The 23911-nt window shown below is 31.1% G+C and overlaps 1 protein-coding gene across 2 annotated transcripts in view; it reads left to right on the top strand.

The window, feature by feature from the left end:
- LOC106462870 (multidrug resistance-associated protein 1-like) overlaps positions 1-23302 on the top strand; it is a 65998-nt gene extending 42696 nt beyond the window's left edge. For both annotated transcript variants that reach the window (XM_022390271.1, XM_022390270.1), the window contains exons 15-28: positions 1124-1300; positions 3205-3372; positions 5744-5991; positions 6318-6531; positions 8707-8923; positions 9451-9761; positions 11040-11239; positions 13353-13479; positions 13771-13872; positions 17238-17384; positions 18466-18624; positions 20778-20944; positions 21696-21890; positions 23049-23302. In XM_022390271.1, the coding sequence (XP_022245979.1) occupies positions 1124-1300; positions 3205-3372; positions 5744-5991; positions 6318-6531; positions 8707-8923; positions 9451-9761; positions 11040-11239; positions 13353-13479; positions 13771-13872; positions 17238-17384; positions 18466-18624; positions 20778-20944; positions 21696-21890; positions 23049-23160 (2544 nt within the window). In that variant the 3' untranslated portion in view covers positions 23161-23302. The remainder of the gene's footprint in view (positions 1-1123; positions 1301-3204; positions 3373-5743; positions 5992-6317; positions 6532-8706; positions 8924-9450; positions 9762-11039; positions 11240-13352; positions 13480-13770; positions 13873-17237; positions 17385-18465; positions 18625-20777; positions 20945-21695; positions 21891-23048) is intronic.
- Positions 23303-23911: the final 609 nt, after the last annotated feature.

Genomic DNA, 23911 nt, shown 5'->3' with positions numbered 1-23911 from the left:
TATCGTAAGCCTCGAGAACAGAAGCAAAGTATGATGTGCATTTCAAAAATCTTTAAACATTTTAATTATGCATTTTAAAACATAACTAATGCATAATTAACTAAAATATAATAGTAATTCCTAAATACAGTTTAAACTGTATCTCTAACTATAACATATTTAGGTAAGAAAAAAAGTGCTATAGTTGATCGAGCAGCCAACAATAATACAGTCAATTACATGTAATTCATTGCAAGATTATTGTATAAAATGAGCTCTTTCAAATGATTATACATGTATATGTATCATCTTCATGTAGGCTATAAAGCTAAAAAAAAAATATTTTGAAAGTGGGTGTGGCACTTGTCAGAGATTGAAAATTTTTTTTCCTGTTACAACTGTATTCATTCAAAGAACTTTGAAATGAACGAGTTAAAAAGTTATGTAAGCATCTTATTGTCTAGACATAGCTCTACTTAACTACCGTTGTATTATTGAAGATACAAGAGAATCAGAGTAGAGCATTTTTAGAGCTTGTTGGTCACATGACAATACATCTGAAGATGTAAGTAGTTTTTCAAAGGTTTATTTTGAAATATAGGACTTAAAACTTGGATAAAATAAACTCCAAACCATAACATACTTTATAATGTTAATTTCGTTCACATATATTGATAGTAAAGGTGTTTAATTATATTTTGAATGTAACACAGTAACATGCACAGAAAAGCATTTAAAGGTGCTCCCATTATGAAAGGATTAATATGTTGTTCAAAACAGCAACTTGTATAACCAATGTAATCTCAACCACAGTGAAAACAAATAAAACAATAAACAACATATGAGCATTGATATTTGCCAGTCATGTTCTTGAATTTAAAAAGTGTAGGTTTTAAGACCACTTACACAAATATCTGTGGATGATGTTTAGTTATAACGTTCTTGATCTTATTTCACTGTTCATAACTGTTCCTATCCATGTACAGTAGACAAAACTATAACAAACATATATATGTAATATGCTTTAGGAGAGGTGTTAACTTCCATCAATAACTTTTTAATCACATTATTGATCAAAGATTTGTTTTAAGAAATAGTGTGATTTTGGTTTAATCATTGTTTTTTTGGGTGTTTTTTTTTTCAGGGTTCTGTAGCCTATGTTCCACAGCAAGCCTGGATTCAGAATGAATCTATCAGAAACAATGTTCTATTTGGTCAAAAATATGTAGAAGAGAAGTATAATAAAATTTTAGATTCAACTTGTCTGAAACCAGACTTGGAAATTCTTCCTGGTGGCGATAATACCGAAGTAGGAGAAAAGGTACACATTTGGCTAGAGAGAAAAATTAATGTATGACTCAAGCTTTTAAGATTAAGCACACACGTGCATATATACTAACAAATGTTGTTCTGAGCTTGGTCGAGTGACTAGTGCGATGGAGTGAGAGTCTGAGGTTCGAGACATGATGATGTTGAATATACTCCATATTCTCGGCTGTGGTGCATTATAAAAGTAAGAGTCAGTCCTATTATCTGGTTCAAAGACCTGAACAAAGCCATTGTGGTGATAGTTACCACTGGCTATATCTGAAACCTGGGACTATCTGACCAGACTGATTAGTCCACATGCATATAAAGTGCCATTCATTTTGAAAATTTAAATTTCCAGTTTTATTAATGACTGTAATGTAATTGTATACTTCAAGTTAATACTCACAGAGACTGAAATCTAATCCTTAGCTGAAACCTAAACTGTAAGAAAAGCTCAACTTTTCTAAAGCTGTGTAAAGGCTTAACATTTTAATCATACTCAGTGACATAATTCAATAGTCACTTCAATTTACATAAAACGTTCTAAAATAATATTATTTGAAACTCCATTATAACAATAAAAGGGAAAGCAGCACTGAAATTATTTTATATATATATCTAGAACTTAATTACAGTTTGAATTCCAGTACCACTTCACCAAAACTTACATAAAATATTGTTTGTTTCTCTTGATCACACTTTCAGAATGGCATATAATAAAAAGAAAGCTTTTTTAAAGTAACAGAATCTATAATACAAGTTCTCTATATAAATATAATAGTACTGTCTGTTGTATGTATCTATATAAATATAATAGTACTGTCTGTTGTCTGTTATCCATATAAATATAATAGTACTGTCTGTTGTCTGTTATCCATATAAATATAATAGTACTGTCTGGTGTATGTTTTCCATATAAATATAATAGTACTGTCTGTTGTCTGTTATCCATATAAATATAATAGTACTGTCTGTTGTATGTATCTATATAAATATAATAGTACTGTCTGTTGTCTGTTATCCATATAAATATAATAGTACTGTCTGTTGTCTGTTATCCATATAAATATAATAGTACTGTCTGTTGTCTGTTATCCATATAAATATAATAGTACTGTCTGTTGTATGTATCTATATAAATATAATAGTACTGTCTGTTGTATGTCCACATATCTGCTTCGCAGGGTGTGGATAGATCTTCACCAAATTTGGCATGAAGGTTTATTGGGTCCATGCAGAGATACAAATTTTCAGTTTTGCAGTTTTTACAATTATTTATAAGGGAAGCAACTTTTCATGTCCTAAGATAACCTTTCATTAATCATGAATTTACATAACTTCCATTGAGGGGATGGGTACTCCAGCTAGTAAAACGATATTTTTAACTTTGTAGTGGATTTAAATCTGCATATCTGTCATTATTCATATAATGTTCATATCAGTGATATAACAATGAGTAGGCATGAATGGCCCATAGTCTGCTCACTCAACATCCAAGTAGTCTGCTTGATTGTTTTTCTACTTCAGGATTCACCACATGGAACACTTATTTTGTTGTTTAGCTCCCTGTATCTTTCCTCCAAGGTTTTATATGCCTCCAGCCCATCCATCATAATTCTAAACCTACACAAGATTTTGTACCTGACTACACCACTGGTACATGTGTTATAAGCCTTAATATTCTTTGAATATACATGTGTCTATTTAACTAAATTTGCAGTGTCCTGGACATGCTTTTTATTGTAGAAGATCATGATTTACAGTTTACATACCAAACTAGTACATTAATGTATGTGTTCGTTTTACGTATACCTAATTAAAGTCCTGTTACAAGGTTGTTATCCTTTCTTCTAATAACAATATGAAATTTATTATCCAAAGAATTAATTTGGTTTGCTTTGTGAATATATGTAGGGTATCAACGTTAGTGGAGGTCAGAAACAGAGAATATCACTAGCACGGGCAGTATATAATGATGCTGATGTGTACTTGTTGGATGATCCCCTCAGTGCTGTTGACTCCCATGTTGGTAAACACATATTTGACAATATTCTGGGACCTAAAGGATTACTCAAAGGAAAGGTAAAATAAATTTAGAAGTAATCTCAAAGAACAACTAATCAAGTTTTGACTTACCTTTATTTACTAAACAATAGTATATGTACTGTTTATTTCACTGTAAAGTAATATATGCACTGTTTATTCTACAGCACAGTAACATGTGCACTGTTTATTCTACTATACAGTAATATGTGCACTATTTATTCTACAGCACAGTGAATAAATAGTGCACATGTTACTGTGTAGTAGAATAAACAGTGCACATGTTAGAATAAACAGTGCACATGTTACTGTGCAGTAAAATAAACAGTGCACATGTTACTGTGCTGTAACTGCAGATTAAGATATGACCTGTTTATTCTACAGCACAGTAACATGTGCACTGTTTATTCTACAGCACAGTAACATGTGCATGGTTTATTTTACTGCACAGTAACATATACACTGTTTATTCTACAGCACAGTAATCTATGTGGGGTTTATTTTACTGCACAGTAACATATGGATCATTTATTCTATTGTACAGTAATATATGCAGTTTATTTCACTGTACAGCAAAACACCATGAATAGTTTAACCCTATCTCCACAGGTATCCTTTAATGCACATGACACAAGGTTTTAGTGTCTTACGTTCAAAATTTTATTAAACTACTTTTTGTTTATGTTATACAATCAGAATAGCATAAAATCATAGCTAATAATCCATATTTTAATAGTATACAATTTTTAAGTTCTTAATTTTATAAGTCAATATTTTAAAAAATCCAGAATTCTCCGTAGTGTGACACATGTGACACATTTTTTCTGGCATGTCCTCTTCTCTATTTTATCCACCACCCCCTCCAATAACTACGAAATTAAATGTAAATCACTACTATAAAATTGTCATTGCTCAGACAAAACATAATTTTTATAGCCTTCAATTTTTTTTGCTTACAGGGCTATCAAACAGAAAATCAGACCTTTCTTGCCATACCCGCCTGTCACATCTTCCCTTTCAGGATTTGTTAATAGCTTTCTCTTATGTTTAGTTCTATATTAACTATAATCAAAGAAAGCCAGGGTTTTCATCTGTCAAATGACGTATTATGTTATGTTTTGAACAGATAATTGTCAATTTCACTTTCAGTAGAAGCTTCATTCCCACAGGAAAGATAATGAATAACTTGGATGAATTTGTAACGGCTCTTGTCACATAATTAGAAAGCCAGTAAAATTGTGATTGTTAGAGGAAATTGTTTGCTTTTTTGCATGTTATTATTCTTTGTTCTTTTGTGCATTATTTAATTAAATACAAATTATTTAATGCACTACTACCATTAATATCAAATAGTAGGGTTAAATGTCGTCGACAGTAAAAAAAAAAGAATACACGAGTAAGTACTTAATTTCTTGTTTTTCATATTTATTCATTATTATAAAAAATAACTAAAATGTAAAATTAGTGATCCCTTTAAGTTAGTTAAGGTTAGATAAAAATGTTTCATGAGGCATGCATGCGAGCGGTTCGTGGGTAAGGTAATTTGATAGCGTAATGTGAGCTTCACATTCCCCAAGTGATTTACAACTTATAATGGTGCGAATAGTAGTTAGACATGGTTCAAAGGGCAATAAAATGTAGTTATAAATAGATGTATACTGTTACGAATTTAAAGGTACTTAGGATAAACGAATGTAGTTTCATGTTGCAATTTGAGGTCATTCTAGAAAAAAAAAGGAGGGTAATTTAGATTTATTTTGATTTCGTTTTGGTGGTTACAAGGTCAAATTGACCAGCCTTGTATAGAGTTAGGAAATAATAGCTAAATTATATAGTTTTACTGAAAACAAACATCTGAAATGTATTTAGAAAGTTTTAGAGATTACACAAATGAGATTTTTGAAATGAAGAACAGTATTTTTACTCTTAATATGAAATTCATTTTGCACACAGACTATTCAATACAAATACTCGATGTAGTCACGGACAAATCTTTTTTTAGTTTATTTAAAATACTTCACTAAAAGATATGACTTTTTGTATGTGAAAGACATAATGTTTACTGAATAACTGCCAAATGTTGTGAAGATATACATATAATGTGAAAAATTAGTAGTATCAAATCTATAGACTTTAATCGAGTACAAAGAGGTCATGTGGTCTGTCAGATCGACCAAGCCTGTGTTGAGAGAGTTAAGCCAGAATGTTGAGAATATAAAATGTCTTTCGTCTTTTTGCAAGTGTGCATGGCTTATGAATTCTTGGTATCTTTGGTATTTTTATATGTTTTTCTTATATATATATATATATATATATGTAGAACTGATAACCTAATGAAAATGATAGATTCTTGATATATACAAGCATATATCATGTTAAAAAGGATTTCTATTGCATTTCTTTCACCCAGACTGTTGTGTTGATAACACACAAAATTTCCATCTTGCCACAAGTGGATACCATTTTAGTAGTGAAGGATGGTTGTCTCACAGAGTCTGGTTCGTACAGTGAACTTCTAAGCAGAAAGGGAGCCTTTGCTGATTTCCTGATACAATATTTGTCTGAGGAGGTAGAGGAGGCTGAAACTGTTGACCCTGAAGAGATTGAATTAATTGAGAATGTTGTTGCAAGTGTGGGTCCACATCCAGAGCTGGAAAGGTATGTTTTCAAGATTCACAATCTCAAAAAGTAAGATAAATAGGTTATTTATTACATCACAGTGCCTATAAAGCACAGTATATTCAGTATGCTGTAAGAGAGAGGAATATTCACAATGTAGAATATTATCGTATTTTTTTCTGTTGGCTATATGTATGTTTCTCTTGATAAATTTCATGGCTAAATGTCAATGAAAGCAACAAGTATTGGTCAGAATTTAAAAAAAAGTTGTAAGGTTTATTTGCCCATTCTTCAAAGTTAGACTAAGGGATGCATTTAAGATATTACTCTTGTTATGAACTTATCAGTTTGTCTTTTCTTTAAAGACATTTGTCACGACTTAGCGGCAATGAAAGTGAAGGAGGACAGCGGTCAGAATCAGAAAAATTGACTCGTGTATTATCCACCTTTTCATCTAAAGATGGGCTAAGGAAACGAATTAAATCTGGAAGTTCCCAGGTAGAACAAGTGAAAAAAGACAAGCTAAGCTCTGCACCTAACTCCAAACTTATAGATGCAGAGTTTACAGAAGTTGGGTCGGTAAGTGCAAACATATTTCATGATGATTTTAATCAGGTGGCGACACAATATGCAGAAGTTGGGTTATTGGGTGCACATATATTTCAAGATGTATTTAATCAGATGGTAATACAATATATATAGAAGTCAGGTTGGTAAGTGCAAACATATTTCAAGATGTATTTAATCAGATGGTAATACAATATATATAGAAGTCAGGTTGGTAAGTGCAAACATATTTCAAGATGTATTTAATCAGATGGTAATACAATATATAGAAGTCAGGTTGGTAAGTGCAAACATATTTCAAGATGTATTTAATCAGATGGTAATACAATATATAGAAGTCAGGTTGGTAAGTGCAAACATATTTCAAGATGTATTTAATCAGATGGAAATACAATATATATAGAAGTCAGGTTGGTAAGTGCAAACATATTTCAAGATGTATTGAATCAGATGGTAATACAATATATAAAAGTCAGGTTGGTAAATTCAAACATATTTCAAGATGTATTGAATCAGATGGTAATACAATATATAGAAGTCAGGTTGGTAAATGCAAACATATTTTAAGATACATTTGATCAGATGGTAATACAATATATAGAAGTCAGGTTGGTAAGTGCAAAAATATTTCAAGATGTATTGAATCAGATGGTAATACAATATATAGAAGTCAGGTTGGTAAATGCAAACATATTTTAAGATCAGGGGACAATATAATAAGAAGTTAGGTCAGTAGGTGCAAACATATTTTGTGGTATGCTTAATTAGGTAAAAATACAGTGTACAAAAGGTGGGCTGGTAGTTGCAGACATATTTCTTTATACATTTATTCACCAAGCAAGGTTGAGTTAAAGTAAGCAAGTCATGACCTTTCACAGAACTACATTCAAAATTTAATAACTCAACTTATTAATAAACTACTCATCAAAATGTAGTTTATAATTCAAATTTTAGTATTATATAAATTTTAATTTCTTGATTCCAAAATACAATATTTAAATAGGAATTGTCAATCTTCACTTCTCTGTATCACTTCACACTTGTTTGCTCTGAATTACCCATTTTAAATTTATTTTTCCATCCCTCTATTATTTCTTTGTTTTGTTTGGGAGGGATACACATTTATACATTATATATCACCAAGCTAAATATAATTTTTATCATCTCTGTGTTTCCTGCTTTATGTAAATATAAACCAGAAAGACTAACCCATATGCCACACCCCTACTAGTATATTCTGTCTTTCAAAAATGTTAATATTTCTGTAGGTCATTTACTGTTGGATTATTTCTAACCAATAGAAAGAGAATACTCCAATTTACTGAATGAAACAAGGCCTGTAGTTCTTGGGATAACCAGTTTTGAATTTGAGTCCACAAACATGATGACATGGCCTTTGACCCATGACCCATCTGGAGAGGGTTAATGCTCTTGAGGTCTAAGTACATGTACAGTAGAAAAACTAAAAAATAACTTTGTGAAGACAAAAGGATGCATCTAGGTCATAGTATATAAAATGTAGAAGTGAAAATAGCCCATTATTTATTGTATGAGGAAAAATTCTGTTTGACAATTAACTCTGTTTCCAAGATAAAACCCTGATACTTTTCGTGGCATTTTGGAGTATTTTTGTTGTTCTTTATATTGTTTTTAAGTTTAAAAAAACTTAATATATTCTATACATCAAGATATTTATACAATGTTTAATATGTTCCTTGTGGGACTGGGCATAGCCTTGTGGCTAGTATGCCAGACTGTGAATCTGAGGGTCCATGGTTTGCATCCCATTGCCACAGAAACTTGTTTCACACTTTGGGGGTTGCCAGTGCATATAACAATAACACTCAAATCCCACTATTTAATTAGAGTAGTGGTTTAAGTATTGTATGTATTTTGCATTAATAACATCTCTAGCAAGTGAATTTTGAATGTATTTTAATAACAAATAAAAGTGAAAGGTCCTAGAGAAATTTAAACTTTACTTATGAGTTCATTGATGAATTTTTCCTTGACATAATGTTGTAATTAGTTTAAATTAGTTCACAGTAATCTTTGTGGTTTTTGTTTACCTTTGTTCTTATCCATTCCTTCATACAATGTTATTTTACTTATCTACAGCTGATTATAATGTATCTCTTAGTGTAAATACTCGTTCATTCTGAACTGTGAATCTGATTCTACTTTCAGGTTAAATGGTCGGTGTATCTTGCCTATATTAAAGCTATTGGTGTATGGGGGATTGTCATCACATTTATTTCGTACATAGTATCTCATGCCTTCAGTCTTGGTGCCAATATCTGGCTTAGTGAATGGAGTAATGATGCTGAAAACCCTGAGAAAGCTTTAGATATACATCTTCGAAACTTGCGACTTGGAGTGTATAGTGCTTTAGGTAGCTGTGAAGGTAGGTGTAGAATTCAGTTATTTGAGTGTCGTCATTCAGCATATTGTTTAATACTCTGTCATTTTTTTCACATGATATTACATTCTTTACTTTGTTACTTGATATATTCGTATCAGTCAACTTTTATATTTATAATAAGAAGTTTATGTAATTTCACCTGGATGATTTTGAATCACAGCAACCTTTTTTTTTTTCATTGGACCATAGTCTATCTTTTTCAAGAATCAATTTTGTAGACATCTAAAAGTGTTTTTATGCTTGTTAAGAGTTAGTTTGATTACTTTCGGGTTAACCATAAGCCGTTTAAAAACTTTTTTTTATTCTAAAAGTTTGATTTTTGTTACATGTTTGCTTGTGTGTGTGTGTCTTTCTTATCTGTTTAATGTTTTTAGTTTACTTTAACATACAGCTTGAAATATTTGAAGTTTATTTATGTTTTTATTTCTATTTCTTCTTTTAAATTCTTAATACCTGTCTTCTAAATGGATAAAATGGTTAATATGTTTTATCTTAATATTCTTTTCTAGCTATCTTTGTTCTGATTGCAACAATTATGTTGAACCTGGCAACACTCTGGGGTTCCAAAATTCTACATGACAATATGTTAGAACATATTATGAAATGTCCTATGTCATTTTTTGATACCACTCCAATGGGAAGAATTCTGAACCGGTTTTCCAAAGATGTAGATACAACAGACATTGTTATTCGCTCTAGTATTCGTCTCTTTCTCCTTCAGTGCTTTCGTTCTACAGTTGCTTTTATCGGTATATGTTTAGAAACACCAATTTTTCTTGCTGTGCTTCTGCCTTTGGGTGTTTGCTATACTTTACTTCAGGTAATTGTTGTTTTCTATCTTTAATGTTTTACTTTAGGTGGTTTCTAATTAACTAAAGCCTCATTTAAAATGCACTTTCATGAAAATAGTAAATATTACTGGTATAAGCATTGTTCTGTATTTTTAGTGTATGGGGCAGAATTCAGAATTCTCTGTAGCTTCTTGAAATCTTTTGAATACTTTATTAACACATCCACAGCTCTCTGTATCTGTCTTGAAGTATTTTTAAATAAATTAACACATTCACCCCCCAGTGGCAAATCTGAAGGCTTATAATGCTAAAAACCAGGTTTTCATACCTGTGGTGGGCACAGAACAGATAGCCCCTTGTGTAGCTTGTGTGACGAGGTAATGCCTCGTGGAATTGGTGCCGTGTTGTAGAAGAGCAAACAATCTTAGATGCAGGTGTCATGCTGCTTCTTCTGTATAAAACTCCAATAAAAAAATCTTTATGAGCTGTTAAGTAATGGATGTGTTAATGAGAAAGTAACAGGTACAAAAACATTGTTCCTATCTCCTCAACTCGAAGAAAGAATTTTTTTTCATTAGGTATAAGTTACCCTTCGCTTTACTTTCAGGTCTTGGGTGTTATTTAAACTTTGGTAAATAAAAGAAGAGATGATGTCATGTGCTGTGATGTTTACCGTAAGATACGTATAAGTTTTATAATTTTTAATAAAAATGCTCTACTTAGTAATTTTGCTTTCCTGGATGGAATAACTCAACAATAAAGCACAAACCACTTTAAAGAAAAATCTGGTGATGTTATTCAAAATCGGTTGTGTTTGTAAAAAAATTGATTGAAAAGAAGCCAGCCTTACAAGAATCTTTATATACATCACTGCCATTGTATCAATACCAGAAGTATTTCACTTTGTTATGTTAATGTTGACCCTACACAAACAAAATCTCTGTACATTCTAGTGTTGAGTAATTATTGCATAATTAGTTATTTTTGTTTACTGTCAATCACTGAAAACAGTAAATCAAAATTTGTGAAACGACATTTAATTATTGATGTAACAGTTTAGAGTTTATCAACTGTTTACGTGTTATTATTTACATGATCATTCCTTCACTTTCAATCTTTAGTTGTATTTTATTAATAAATTTCATCTGATTAATATGATACACACTTTTGTAGTCAGCAACACCCTAATAATGATGTATTCTTAAAAATCTAGGAGGAAAAAAAAACTGCATGCATAGGTTTTTTTTTACTTTCTTTGCCACAAACATTAAAAATTTCCATTGATACAGTTATTGAATCTTTTCCAGAGATTCTACATTAATACTTCACGCCAACTTAAAAGGTTGGAGTCCATCACCCGTTCACCAATTTACACCCACTTCTCAGAAACTGTTACTGGAACAACCTCCATACGAGCTTTTGGAGCCACTGAACGCTTCATTTTAGAATCAAATAACAGAGTTGACTTCAATCATTCCAGTTATTTACCTAGTATTGCTGCAAACAGGTATGTTTATTATTAGTTTTTTTTATACAGCATAAGTTTTCCTGTGGAGTCATAGTAAAACATGAAATCGAATGTTTGATTTATGATAGATTAGAAAATAAAATTCTGTAAGGTTTTCAAGTCTACTGACTTCCTGCATATTTAGGTTGTTTTGTTTTTTTTGCACCATTGCTCTAAGTTTTGAAAGGGTGTGGCTTGCACTTTCAGCAAATGTTGTAAACAGGAGTGAGTTTGTATTGTAAGTAACAATAAAAAAAGCTATGTATAATACATTTAGTTTGGTGTCTCACCTGATTACTTAAATAAACTGAGTGGTTGTATTATCCATGCCAAGTTGTCAACTAAATAACCACTTTACTGAAGTCACAGTATTTGTATCTGCATTAGTGAGTTGTTACTGAAAACTACTGTGCAGCCAGTTATGAGTTGTGAAGAATGTTTAAAGTTTCTTTCGTGTCTTTAGACGTATCTTTTATTACTGTTAAAGCTACTGAAAGAACAGCTTCTAATTCTGTTTCAGATGAATATGCTAAAAAATATTGCAATCAGTAAAATAATTACTTAAAAATTATGCAGTCAGCAAATTCTTTGATTCTATTTTATGTTACGGTACTTAAAATTGGTTGGTTTTGGACTTGTATTAAAAGCCAGTAGAATTTTTGTTGAAAAAGTTGACAACTCTAAATTGTCATGGAAATAACAAAATAGTATTTTTATTTTAATCATGTTAATAGGGTGTAAAAGAGAGTTTTTTGTGTGTGTTTCCTTTTTGTATAGCATTAACTTTCAACCAATTTTCAAGCATATATTGCAATATCAGTTAGCATCTGAACAATTTTAATAACATGATTAATTAATTTGACTAATGAAAGGTTCATGCGAGTTTTAAATATTTTCATACGACTGTAAGTAGAAGGTGTATATATATATCCTGACAGAAAACCTTTCTAGTTGTAGCATCAGAAATAAGTGATGTTTTTGAACACCAATAGATGGAAATGATTTGTTACTAAATATCATAAACGGGCGTTTAAATCAGATCATAGTATACGAAAATTAAAAGAAACACTAGTCTGTGCAATACATTTTCTACTTTCATATCAGTCCAACATAGCATTTAATCACAGTAACACAAATAAAGTTTAACTTTTAACCCCTTCTGTGATTTGCTTGAGATAACTCAATTGTCATCCATGTTTCAAAAATATTTGGGGCCTGGTATGGCCAGGTGGTTAAGGTGATTGACTTAGGATCTGAGGGTCGTGAGTTCAATTCCCTGTCCCACCAAACATGCTTACCCTTTCACCCGTGGGGGCGTTATAATGTGACAGTAGCCCAAGAGTTGGTGGTGGGTGATGGTGACTAGCTGCTTTCCCTCTAGTCTTTCACTTCTAAATTAGGATGACTAGCACAGATAGCCCTGATGTTGCTTTGTGCAAAATTCACAACAAACCAAACCAAAAATTATTTGTTCAAATTAATTAGGACAAACTATTTCTCACCATATTTTTAATTATTTGCCCAAATTTATTCACATGTTATCACGTATTATAATATGCTATCAAAAAGCAAAATGAAAAAAAACTGATGTTTTTTTAGTTGATTTCAAAAAAAGAAAAGAAAACCTAACACATATGGATTAAAGTGAGAATTAGTTAAGTAAGTTAGTTGAGGAAAATCACTATGAAGTCTTAAAGCTTAAATAACCCTCTTTTTTTTTTAATTGATTTATTTGATTTACGTCTTTATATTTGTTTAAAATTCGATTTTCATACATTTAAGGTTTATTCTAATTTAACTTGAAGGTAAGAAATTCATTTTATTCAAAAAGTGTTTTAGAACTTTTGGTGTATCTTTTAGTAGTAACACTGGACTCGAACATTAAATCCTTGTGAACAAATTATGGAGATATATGAACTGTGAAGCAGATGGGATAAACTGTCTGGACACAGTAAAATAAAAAGGACTACCTGCCAGCATTTCTGCTAATAAGTAACGTAACAATTAGTTTAAGTGATAAGTCTGACCAATGAAATATATTTCGCACCTTACTGAAATTTTGTTTTCATTTCCTCACAATATGTATGTTTTTTCGTTTTTTTCAACATTTCAGATGGTTAGCCATTCGTCTGGAATTCCTAGGTTACTGCATTGTGTTTTTTTCTGCCTTATTTGCAGTTCTCACAAAAGGTACAATAAGTCCCGGGCTTGCAGGCATGTCTATCAGCTATGCTTTAACAGTAAGTAATTGTATTTTAATCACTAATTGAACAACCATTAAATTTGTAAGGTTTATTGTATATTGGTATGTTGTTTGTGCTGTTTAACTACATTACTTTTCAACACTTCTGTGACATTTTGCACTTCAACCACAACACTTCAATTAATTAAGACTTGAAATAACAGCTTTAAGTAACAGCTATGTTCTTCATGGAAGTTTTTGCAACTAAAATAATCATTCTTTGCCTATTTTTTATTTCACTGTGAATGTGAGAAGAAGTCTATAAGGACATTTATTTCTCTCTATTAAGGTGACTGCCAACTTGAACTTGCTCGTACTAGCCAGTTCTAATGTAGAAACCAATATTGTGTCTGTGGAAAGGTGTTTGGAGTATACAGTAACTCCTACAGAGGTAAACTGTGGTTTACATTAATAATTATTATATTTTAGTGTATACAGCACAGGTGCAAGTCTATTAATTTATTTATGACTAAAGAGTATTACAAATGTCACTTCCCAGAAGGGGTATAAAAATTTCTGAAAGCTTGCAGTTCAGTGCCCAAAATGTGAGTTATCCTGAAAATAATTTGAAACAGCACAAGGTTAGTTTAATACTTATATATTAAACACATCATCCTGTAGCCAGTTTTATGACTTATGGTATTTCACAGGATTTTCATTTGCCCAAGAAAGCTCATTGAATTGGTATATTGAGGTAATTCTGGTTTAGTGGTCACTTAATACAATTACCACTCTCCAAAGAACTTTAAGGGGAAATACAAGTTGTCATAATGTCTGTGAAGTTCTTTTCATTGAACGTAATATTTAAAGAATTAACATAAGATAACTTTAAACCTTGTTAGCTCTTTCAGTCATATTTATTAGAGTTACATTCACAATCTTATTATCAATGACATGTTAATAAACTTGGAATCAAAACACAGTTTATTATTTAAATTTTGATGTTATCTAAGTTTTAATTTCTTGCTTTCAAAAGAAAATATTTAGAAAATTTCTGTCTTTACTTTTCTTTGTCATATGACACATCTGCCTTCTGAATTCTCCCATTTAGACTTTATAGCTTCAAAGGCACACTGTCTATAGTGCCTAACCAATTAGAAACACAAATCACATACTGACAAGGAAGAATATAAAATTTGAACTCCTACCTTCTTGATTTTTTTGAAATATCAATAGATTTCTTAAACCCACCAGAGGGAGCCCTTCACATTTTTTCAGCATTTCAAGCACATTTTTTCACTTGGGAATTTTAAGTTTGTTTGTTTAGTTTAGGTAAAGCTGTAAAGCTTGATGTGTGTTGAGTAAATTTCTTTACCTATTTGATACTTAGTTAGAAAGCCAGCTAAATTATAATAACTTTGGAGCATTGTATTCTAGTGCCTGTTATATTTTTGGTGTTCTAATATGCACATTTGAAAGCTAAATGAATTATTTTTGGAGAACCAAGATAATGAGAAAATAGTAGGGTTAGTGAAGCCTGGCTTCCAAGTGCAAATAACCTTGGCACCTAAAGTAAATGCTAAATTTCCGTTATTTATTGTTATGTATATTATTTAACAAAAGTAACTAAAATGTAAAAATAAGAAACTTCTTAGATAGGTAACAAGATTTACATAAAACTTAATTTGATGAGAAAGCTAGAAAGGATTTTGCAATTGCTGCTTGACTGTAATCTAATTGTTTGTTTACCCTAAGTAGTACTGGAAGCATCCTGCTGTGACTTGTTGCTTCTCCTACAGAGAGAAGATCCAAAGTACAGTAATAAAACCATAAAATTAAAGAAAAGCAGATTGAACCTGAGGCTGTTAAGATTTATAATTGTAATTGTCTGCTGCAATCTGCAATCATTCTAGAAAAAAAGAAGAGGGTATTATTGATTTTTTGTTCTTTGCATTTTGGTACTTTTCACTTCACTGTACATTGATGATTTAGTACAGTTAGTGTTAGAATAGAAAAAATAAGAAATAAAATATAAAGTTTTACCAAAAATAATATTTCAATATTCATTTCGAAGGTTCTAGAGGTTATGCAAATGAAATATGAAAACTGTGAAATCGAAAGAAGTGTTTTTATTCTAATCATGAAAATCACCTTTCACTGAGACTGACTGATTTAAAGGTTTCATAAATTTACAGACAAATCTCTAATTAAAAATCTCTAATCTTTAATTATTTCTTTTAAATGTACAACAGACATATAAGGTTTAGTTAGATCTTGTCAGATTTCTTGAAGATTCACCTAGTAAATTCAGGGTTATGTATTGTTTCATATTTCTCAGGTGGGTCAAATAGACACACTTCATATTGAAAAAGTTAATGTTTATTACTACTTTTCCAGGGTTAGTGATGCTTCATTAAAATGTGATTTGGAAACTTTATTGCAAAATGTGATCCAGAACAAAACAAAGTAAACCATTTCTGTCTGGTCACAAAATATTCAGACTGAAAACAAAGTGATTTACTGAACTTGGATCACAAAAAAAAGTAACTTTACATTTTTTGATGAACAAGTTAGATATATTGTTTTAAATGAGCACATTTAATGTCTTGGTGTAAAGGATGTTTCTACTTCCTTGTTTTTAAAGAATGTTAATATATACAGTTTCATTTTGCTTGCTGTAAAGACATGTTGAGATGGGCATGACTTTGTGGTTGCTTAGACTCTGAATCTTGGGGCTCATGAATTGCAGCCCATTGCCACAAAACATCTTTGCACTTTGTGGTCATAGGTTTGCTATAAGAGTGATATTTGTATTTCACTATTCAATCAGACAAGAGTTAATGGTAAGTGCCAGTAACTCCCAACCTTTATCCAAGGACCAACTAGTTCCGACTCCAAAATTGTATGAACCAGCTTGTACAAAAAAGGACAAATTTTTAAAGTACTTTCAAATTTCATTTTAAAACAATACACTTCATTATCAATATTTTAAAACATTTTTTTCTCAACTGTCTGGTGGACTAGCAGAAATCTCTGTGGACTGGCAGTTGAGAACCACTGTTCTAGTCTGACAGTTTCAAGTTAGGCACAGCTATGAGCAGACAGCCTGTTATTATAACATTGGGTGAAAATTCTGAAAGAAGCATACATGATAAGGATCCATTGTCTTTACAGTCTGATCTCCTAAACTACTATTCTGAATCTCTAAGATTGAAACAAAATGAGTCTTCTTAGAAGATGTAAGAATAGAAAGGTTTTTTCAAATCTTAGTGTACAGATATACAGTTGTGTTTCAAAGTTTTACTACCATTCGTGTTAGCTGCAAATTGTCAGGTATGGGATTTGATGATGATAATACTCTTTTTTAAGTATAAAGTAAATGACTGTTATAATTACATTATGTCAGGCTAGTAAGAGTTAATCTGAAACACTGTGTATCGGGGCTCTGTTAAATCTTTTTTTTTTCAGCAATTATTACATTTCTGTTGACACTGAATTTAATAACTGTTTATGCAATGGTAATGTCGTAGCATTGCTTTAGTTATGATTAAACACGGGTTTATTTACAGATATGTTAACATAAAAGCAAGCATATTAATTGCTTTTATGATCAGAAATAGTATTGTTTTTCTTCAAAAAGACAAGGGTTTATCAATGCATAATGTTAAATCTAAGAACAAACATATTAATTGTTATTGAGAATTAAAGTACAGTGTTCTTGGGGGTGGATGTATTAATATAGAAATTTTTCAAGATTGATATACGTGATAATTTTACCACAAAATAAGTTTCATATTTAAATTTTTTGGTTAACAGGCTGCTTGGCATTGTGAGTCCAATAAACCAAACAAGTCATGGCCAGATTCTGGCAATGTTGTATTTGATGACTACACCACACGATATCGAGAGGGTTTGGATCTGGTGTTGCGGGGCATTTCCTGTAACATTAATGCTGGAGAAATGGTAAAAATGGGACATCTGAGCTTATGGTGCAGTGTTATCTTATCTTTCACTTACATTTTTTTGCTAAATTCAGTAAACTAATTGTTTTACTTGGTACGTTAATAAGCTGTTAATCTATTTTATACTTTAGACATCAATTCATGTAATTGTTTTAAAAACAAGTATTTATTTCAAAGTGCATTTATACCATTAAAATAAACATCAATATGTAATATAGTTAACTAGCTCTTGCCTTCAAATCTCACCTTGTATATATTAATTTTTGAGTAAACTAAACTTAAGAACACTACTAGAAGTAAAATTGTGTCATGGTTTTTATCGGTTATCAAATATTTTCCATCAATCACCACATTGGTAACTTAGAACAGTGACATCTATTGATTAAAAACAAAATTAAGTTTATATATATATCTATATGAAGCTGATTTGTTTATGAGTTGCTCTTTTATCAACTCTTTACTTATGAATTTGTTGCATATATTTTTGTCTCTTACAAAACTTTAAGGTTAGTGATTTTACTGTTAGGCCTGTTTTTCCCAAGAAATACTAAATATTTCAATTAAGTGGCTTTAATAATTAAAGAAGCATATGAGTTGTTCAGAATTAAGTAGTTCATAACTGTTGACTCAGCCTTTGTCCAATTACACAAGCACATAAAACAAAAAAAACAGATCAAACACTTTAACTCCATGGACAAAGGTTTGGTTAGACAATAAACAAAGTTCAGTTTGTGTGACTCTTATAACTAATAAAAATTAATAAATTGGGTGAGCTGCCAAAGTGAATTATGTATTTAGGATGAAATATTTTATTATGCAAATCAAACGGGCTCCAGGAAATGTTAGCCATTGCAAAACGAACATTTTGCATTGCAAAACGAATGTCACATTAGTGTAAGTTTACTATTTTTTAGCACATTTTGTTATATTAAACACAATATACCTTTTTACAATAATGTAATATTTTTCACTGCTGGATATATGTAGTATAACTTATGGCTAGGTAGAAGTTATGATGAAACCAATATATTTGGAATTATGATAACAAACTTTACCTTTTTTGGGTTCGTGATGACAAATAGGTTGGAATTGTAGGACGAACAGGTGCAGGAAAATCATCCCTCACTTTGTCGCTCTTCCGTATCATTGAAGCTGCAGGAGGATGCATCACCATAGATGGAATAGACATTGCTAAAATTGGTCTACATGACCTAAGATCAAAGTTAACCATTATTCCTCAGGTCAGTAATGGTAATTGCATATCCATGATTAATATGTTGTCTAATAAAAGGTTAGAATTCTTTTTTTTTTAATCTTCTTTCATTTTTCTACATTTGTTTTTGTTGAACATATTAGTATATTCTTTGGATTTCAATAATATAGTTGTCTTCACTATACAAAAATCAGAAGAAAAACATATCACCTTTCATTACTAGGGAAAGTATTGGCTTTCTCAGTCAATTTATGCCTCAGTTTAATATGAACTAACACTGCCTGGCCCCTAGTGGCTCAGTAGTGAGTCTCTGGACTTATCATGTTAAAAATCTGGTCTCGATAACCATGGTAGGCACAGCACTAAATAGCCCACTGTATAGCTTTGTGCTTAACAATAGCCTAAATTTTGTCAATTTTTTCTTATAAAAAGTCAAAAGTTAATTAAGCATTGCATAAAATCACACAGAGTTTTTGGGTAAGAAGTATAAGCACCACTTTGATTTTTGGAATGTTAAAGATGAGTGAAAAGTTGTTTTAATCAGATGTATTTATAAAGACAGTATGTCATAAAAATCCTTTAAATATGTATGTGTATTTCTTACAGCACTATTTTCAGATAGGTTGCATGTATGTGAATTCCTTACAACTAATTTAAAATAGGTAGTATGTATGTATGTGTATTCCTTACACTAATTTAAAATAGGTAGTATGTATGTATGTGTATTTCTTACAATACTATTTTGAAATAGGTATATTTATTTCTTACAACATTGTTTTTACATAATAAACAGATTTTTATATTTCTTACATTATTTTTACATAATAAACAGATATTTATATTTGTTACAACATTATTTTTACATAATAAACAGATATTTATATTTGTTACAACATTATTTTTACATAATAAACAGATATTTATATTTCTTACAACATTATTTTTACATAATAAACAGATATTTATATTTTTACAACATTATTTTTACATAATAAACAGATATTTATATTTCTTACAACATTATTTTTACATAATAAACAGATATTTATATTTTTACAACATTATTTTTACATAATAAACAGATATTTATATTTCTTACAACATTATTTTTACATAATAAACAGATATTTATATTTCTTACAACATTATTTTTACATAATAAACAGATATTTATATTTCTTACAACACTATTTTCAGATAGTAAACTGTCTTTTTTTTTTACTGGAGTGGTCTAATATTTAACAAGATCCAAGATTTCTAATTGTGCAGTTTACTGACATTACTTACATTTAATACAGTATTGAGTACCAAAAGAAACGTCATATTTTTTCATGAGCTTGAGCATACATTTTCAGTTTTTATACTACTTTTATAGTACCTAAAATGAGTGACATCGTCTGTAGAACTTACCATACCACATACAGACATAAGGTTGTTTTCTAGCTACAATCGTGTTGAGTGAAAAGGGAAGATTCAGAATGTAGAGAAACAATTGTGCTGTACGTAATAATTATGACTAAGAAAGCGACATTTGCTAAGAGAATAAATTGAGGATTATAGCTTATTAATCACACAGCTTATGTGATTTAAGTGGAATGGGTACAGATCTTTTTTTGTCGTTCTTAGAGTTTGTAATGTATACTGGGGTATTGATTCCATCACTGAAATTAGATAATTAAAAACTGTGAGTGACATGATTAATTATGTATATTTGTAGATATCGTATTCTCAACTCTGCTTCTAACCCAAAATTGTTTTCATTCTAATGCATTCTGTGAGTAATAAGAAAATGTAGACACACCTGGGGTTAGATATATTTTCTGTTTCTTACCATTTAAGCCTCCAAATTCCAATGTTATTTAGATAATGATGTTGACCACGATGTGCCAAGGTTATTAACCACCATTATTCTTACCGAGATAAATGTTTTGTCTTTACCCTATCTTGTTGTTTTTGTTCATTCAGTTAAGACCTCCTTTAACGTCAAATGTCTTGTAAGAACTCAACGATACAACAATAATAGCATTATAGTTTTGTCATATTTTAATGCTTGTAAATGATTAATGTAACCTTATTCTTGTGTTCAGCACATTAAAGATTACAATAATCCAAACTACACAAGACAACTAGGTTTTAACCTTGTGATAAAGATATCCGTTAACGTTTGCTACTACTCCTTAGGACCCCGTGTTGTTTACTGGCACGCTGAGGATGAACTTGGACCCCTTCAGCCAATATGATGATGATGCTATTTGGAAATCCATAGAGCTTGCCCATTTGAAAAACTTTGTGTCTGGTTTGGATGCTGGTCTTGATCATGAGGTATCTGAAGGAGGAGAAAACATCAGGTGAAGATTCTAATGAAATGTGATTAAAAACCAATCCTATAATCATGATTTAGTTATCGAATAGCAAATGAATGTAATAAAACTATATAACAGTTTGAATAGTTACACAGGGCCAAATTCAACATCTGGCTTGACTTGGTTCACATCTCGGATTCCTAGTCCACATCAGTTCAGTATTTTACTACTAGGGGTCAAGGCCTGGCATGACCAGGTGGTTAGAGTGTTCGACTCACAATCTGCGGGTCGCGGGTTCGAATCCCTGTCACACCAAACATGCTCATCCTTTCAGCCGTGGGGGGCGTTATAATGGGACGGTCAATCCCACTAATCGTTAGTAAAAGAGTATCCCAATAGTTGGCGGTGGGTGGTGATGAATAGCTGTCTTCCCTCTAGTCTTACACTGCTAAATTAGGGACGGCCAGTGCAGATAGCCCTCGTGTAGCTTTGCTTGAAATTCATAACAAACTAAGGGTCGTGTTCCAAGCAGACAACTTTAAAAACAGTCTTAATGCAATATGCTAAACATTTCTTCAAACGTTCTTCTCATATTTGTATGTTTAATACAGCATAATTAGTAGTAGAAGCCTGTGAATATTTATATACGAGTGAGGTGGTAATTAAATACCGTTTAAGTTGAGTCATAGACAATGATCAAACTAAAAACAGTGTTGTAGTAGTTGTTTATGTAATCTGAAATGAAATGCTGTAATATAGTACTGATAATTTTGAAATTTTACATTTGATCTTCTAGTGCAGGACAGAGACAATTGGTTTGTTTAGCAAGAGCTCTATTAAGAAAATCAAAGATTCTAGTGTTGGATGAGGCCACTGCTGCTGTTGATCTTGAAACAGATGACTTGATCCAGGCTACCATTAGGAAAGAGTTCAGTAATTGCACCGTATTAACCATTGCTCATCGACTCAACACTGTCATGGATTACAACAAGTAAGGCTTTGTTAGCATAATATATATTTTAGCACCAAATGTTTTCGAGATTCTTCCTTTGTGACAAGGAAAATGGAAGTGCATTAAAGTAATGACATGGTACTCCAGTTGTTATACAACAGTTAATATCAAAGTAAACATTAAATATTATATTACCTTTCCAATGTTGAAGGGATACTGTTGACTGACCTTACCACACTGGACTGTGGAGCTGAGAGTATTCTGTGTCCCATTACTTCCAGAACTAGCAGAAATGATGCCCTATGAGCATAATTTAGAATAAATTTAATAAATAATTTAGAAAAAGTGAAGTTTATATCAGCAAAATCCAAACACTTTTCACGTGTAGTATTTCTCAGAAAATGTTTGTTGTTTTTTATCTATTAAAAGTGGTACCCTTTCTTGAAAAAAATAGTTTTGTTTTAAGAACTCCATTTTTTTAGTACTCTTTTTACAAATTACATCAATAAAGTTATAACCAAACCCTCATGTACAGCCCTAGTGAAAGTCGTGTTCTTGTTCTGAGGAGAGTACTTTTATTTACAATTGTGTTCTGTTGTTGCACATACCACAGTTATTTTTTAGTCTGAATCTTGAGTACTCAAAGTGTGAAATGTTTTTATGGATTTTTGTTTATGGTACCATACAATAGATGGCGCCACATTGTATTTATTATTTCGATCACATACCTAGATACATATATACGCGCTACACCCATTGTAGTAATAAAAAGAGAAAAAAAAGATTGAGCTTCACACTTTGGGGCCATGGGTGCATCATAAGAGTAATAGTCAAATCCCACTACTTAATCTTAACAACAATAACTCAAGAGTTGGCAGTGGACAGTGTTGACTAGCTGCCTTCCCTCTAGTCTGTCACTTCAAAAATAGGTACAACTAGTGCACATGGCCCTTGTGTAACTTTGTGGCAAATCTAACAAACAAGCAATGGAACTGTGCACATTTTAAATTATTGATGTCTCACCAAACAAAACCCAAACATTAAATGTAACTTCAGAGTTTGATAGGTGTAAACCCTTTTCATTATGAAAGAGTACAAAAGTGTGTATATAAAAACAATTATAAACCTATATAATATTTGCAGTTGATATTAAGTGTTTCTAAATTTAATCTTATTTTTACTTATTTATTTCATCAGAATTATGGTATTAGACAAAGGCAAGGTTGTTGAGTACGACTCACCAAACAGTCTATTAAAAGATGAAAAAAGCATCTTCCATTCAATGGCGAAGGATGCAGGACTCCTGTAGAAAGAAAGGAAACATTAGGAACTTCTATCTGTTCGAACTGTGAATATTTTGGCATATATTTAAATGTTTTTGAAAAACGAATTTTATTTTGTTTGTAGACATTATACTGTATGTCTAAAGAATTAAATATATGCAATATTTATTTAGTGCTTCTCGAGTTTAGTATGATTGTTGTTGTATTCATACAACGTTTATATTTCTGATATGGACCGGTGACTTGCTCATCTGTTTCATCATGAGGTTTATCAGGAAGTAGTTCTTTTCGTAAATGCTGAATTTATTCCGACTCTTTGGGTTAATTAATTATGTAGGAATCAATACTCAATACTTAAACTTTTACCATGCTAGCAATATGGAAAAACATGTATGTGGAAACACTAGTAAAAAAATTATATAAAACTAGTCAATCGTATAATAACCAGAATTTCTTTCTCACTTAATAAGGTTCTACTAATTTAAAGAAACAAGATAAAACACAAGAGCAACAAGGATTTACAGTGTGTTCATGTAAAACATAAAAAAACATTTCATTTTGGCATTACTTGGAGTAAATTACATGTCGTATGTACTGACATAGACTCATGGTGAGATAAGACTAAACTTTAGTTCTAGCAAATTATTATTTGTACGAATTGAATCCACTTGAGCAGTTGATTCTGCTTGCTATTGAGAATGAATAGAATTAAAATATACACCTGGAAAAAAGTTAAGCACCCCCAAATATTTTTCAGGAGTGCTTATTGAAAATAAG

The sequence above is a fragment of the Limulus polyphemus genome, unplaced genomic scaffold (genome assembly GCF_000517525.1).
Source record: "Limulus polyphemus unplaced genomic scaffold, Limulus_polyphemus-2.1.2 Scaffold1271, whole genome shotgun sequence".
Lineage (NCBI taxonomy): Eukaryota > Metazoa > Arthropoda > Merostomata > Xiphosura > Limulidae > Limulus > Limulus polyphemus.
Note: the sequence above shows the minus strand (reverse complement) of the source record. Positions and strands in the feature narration are given on the sequence as shown.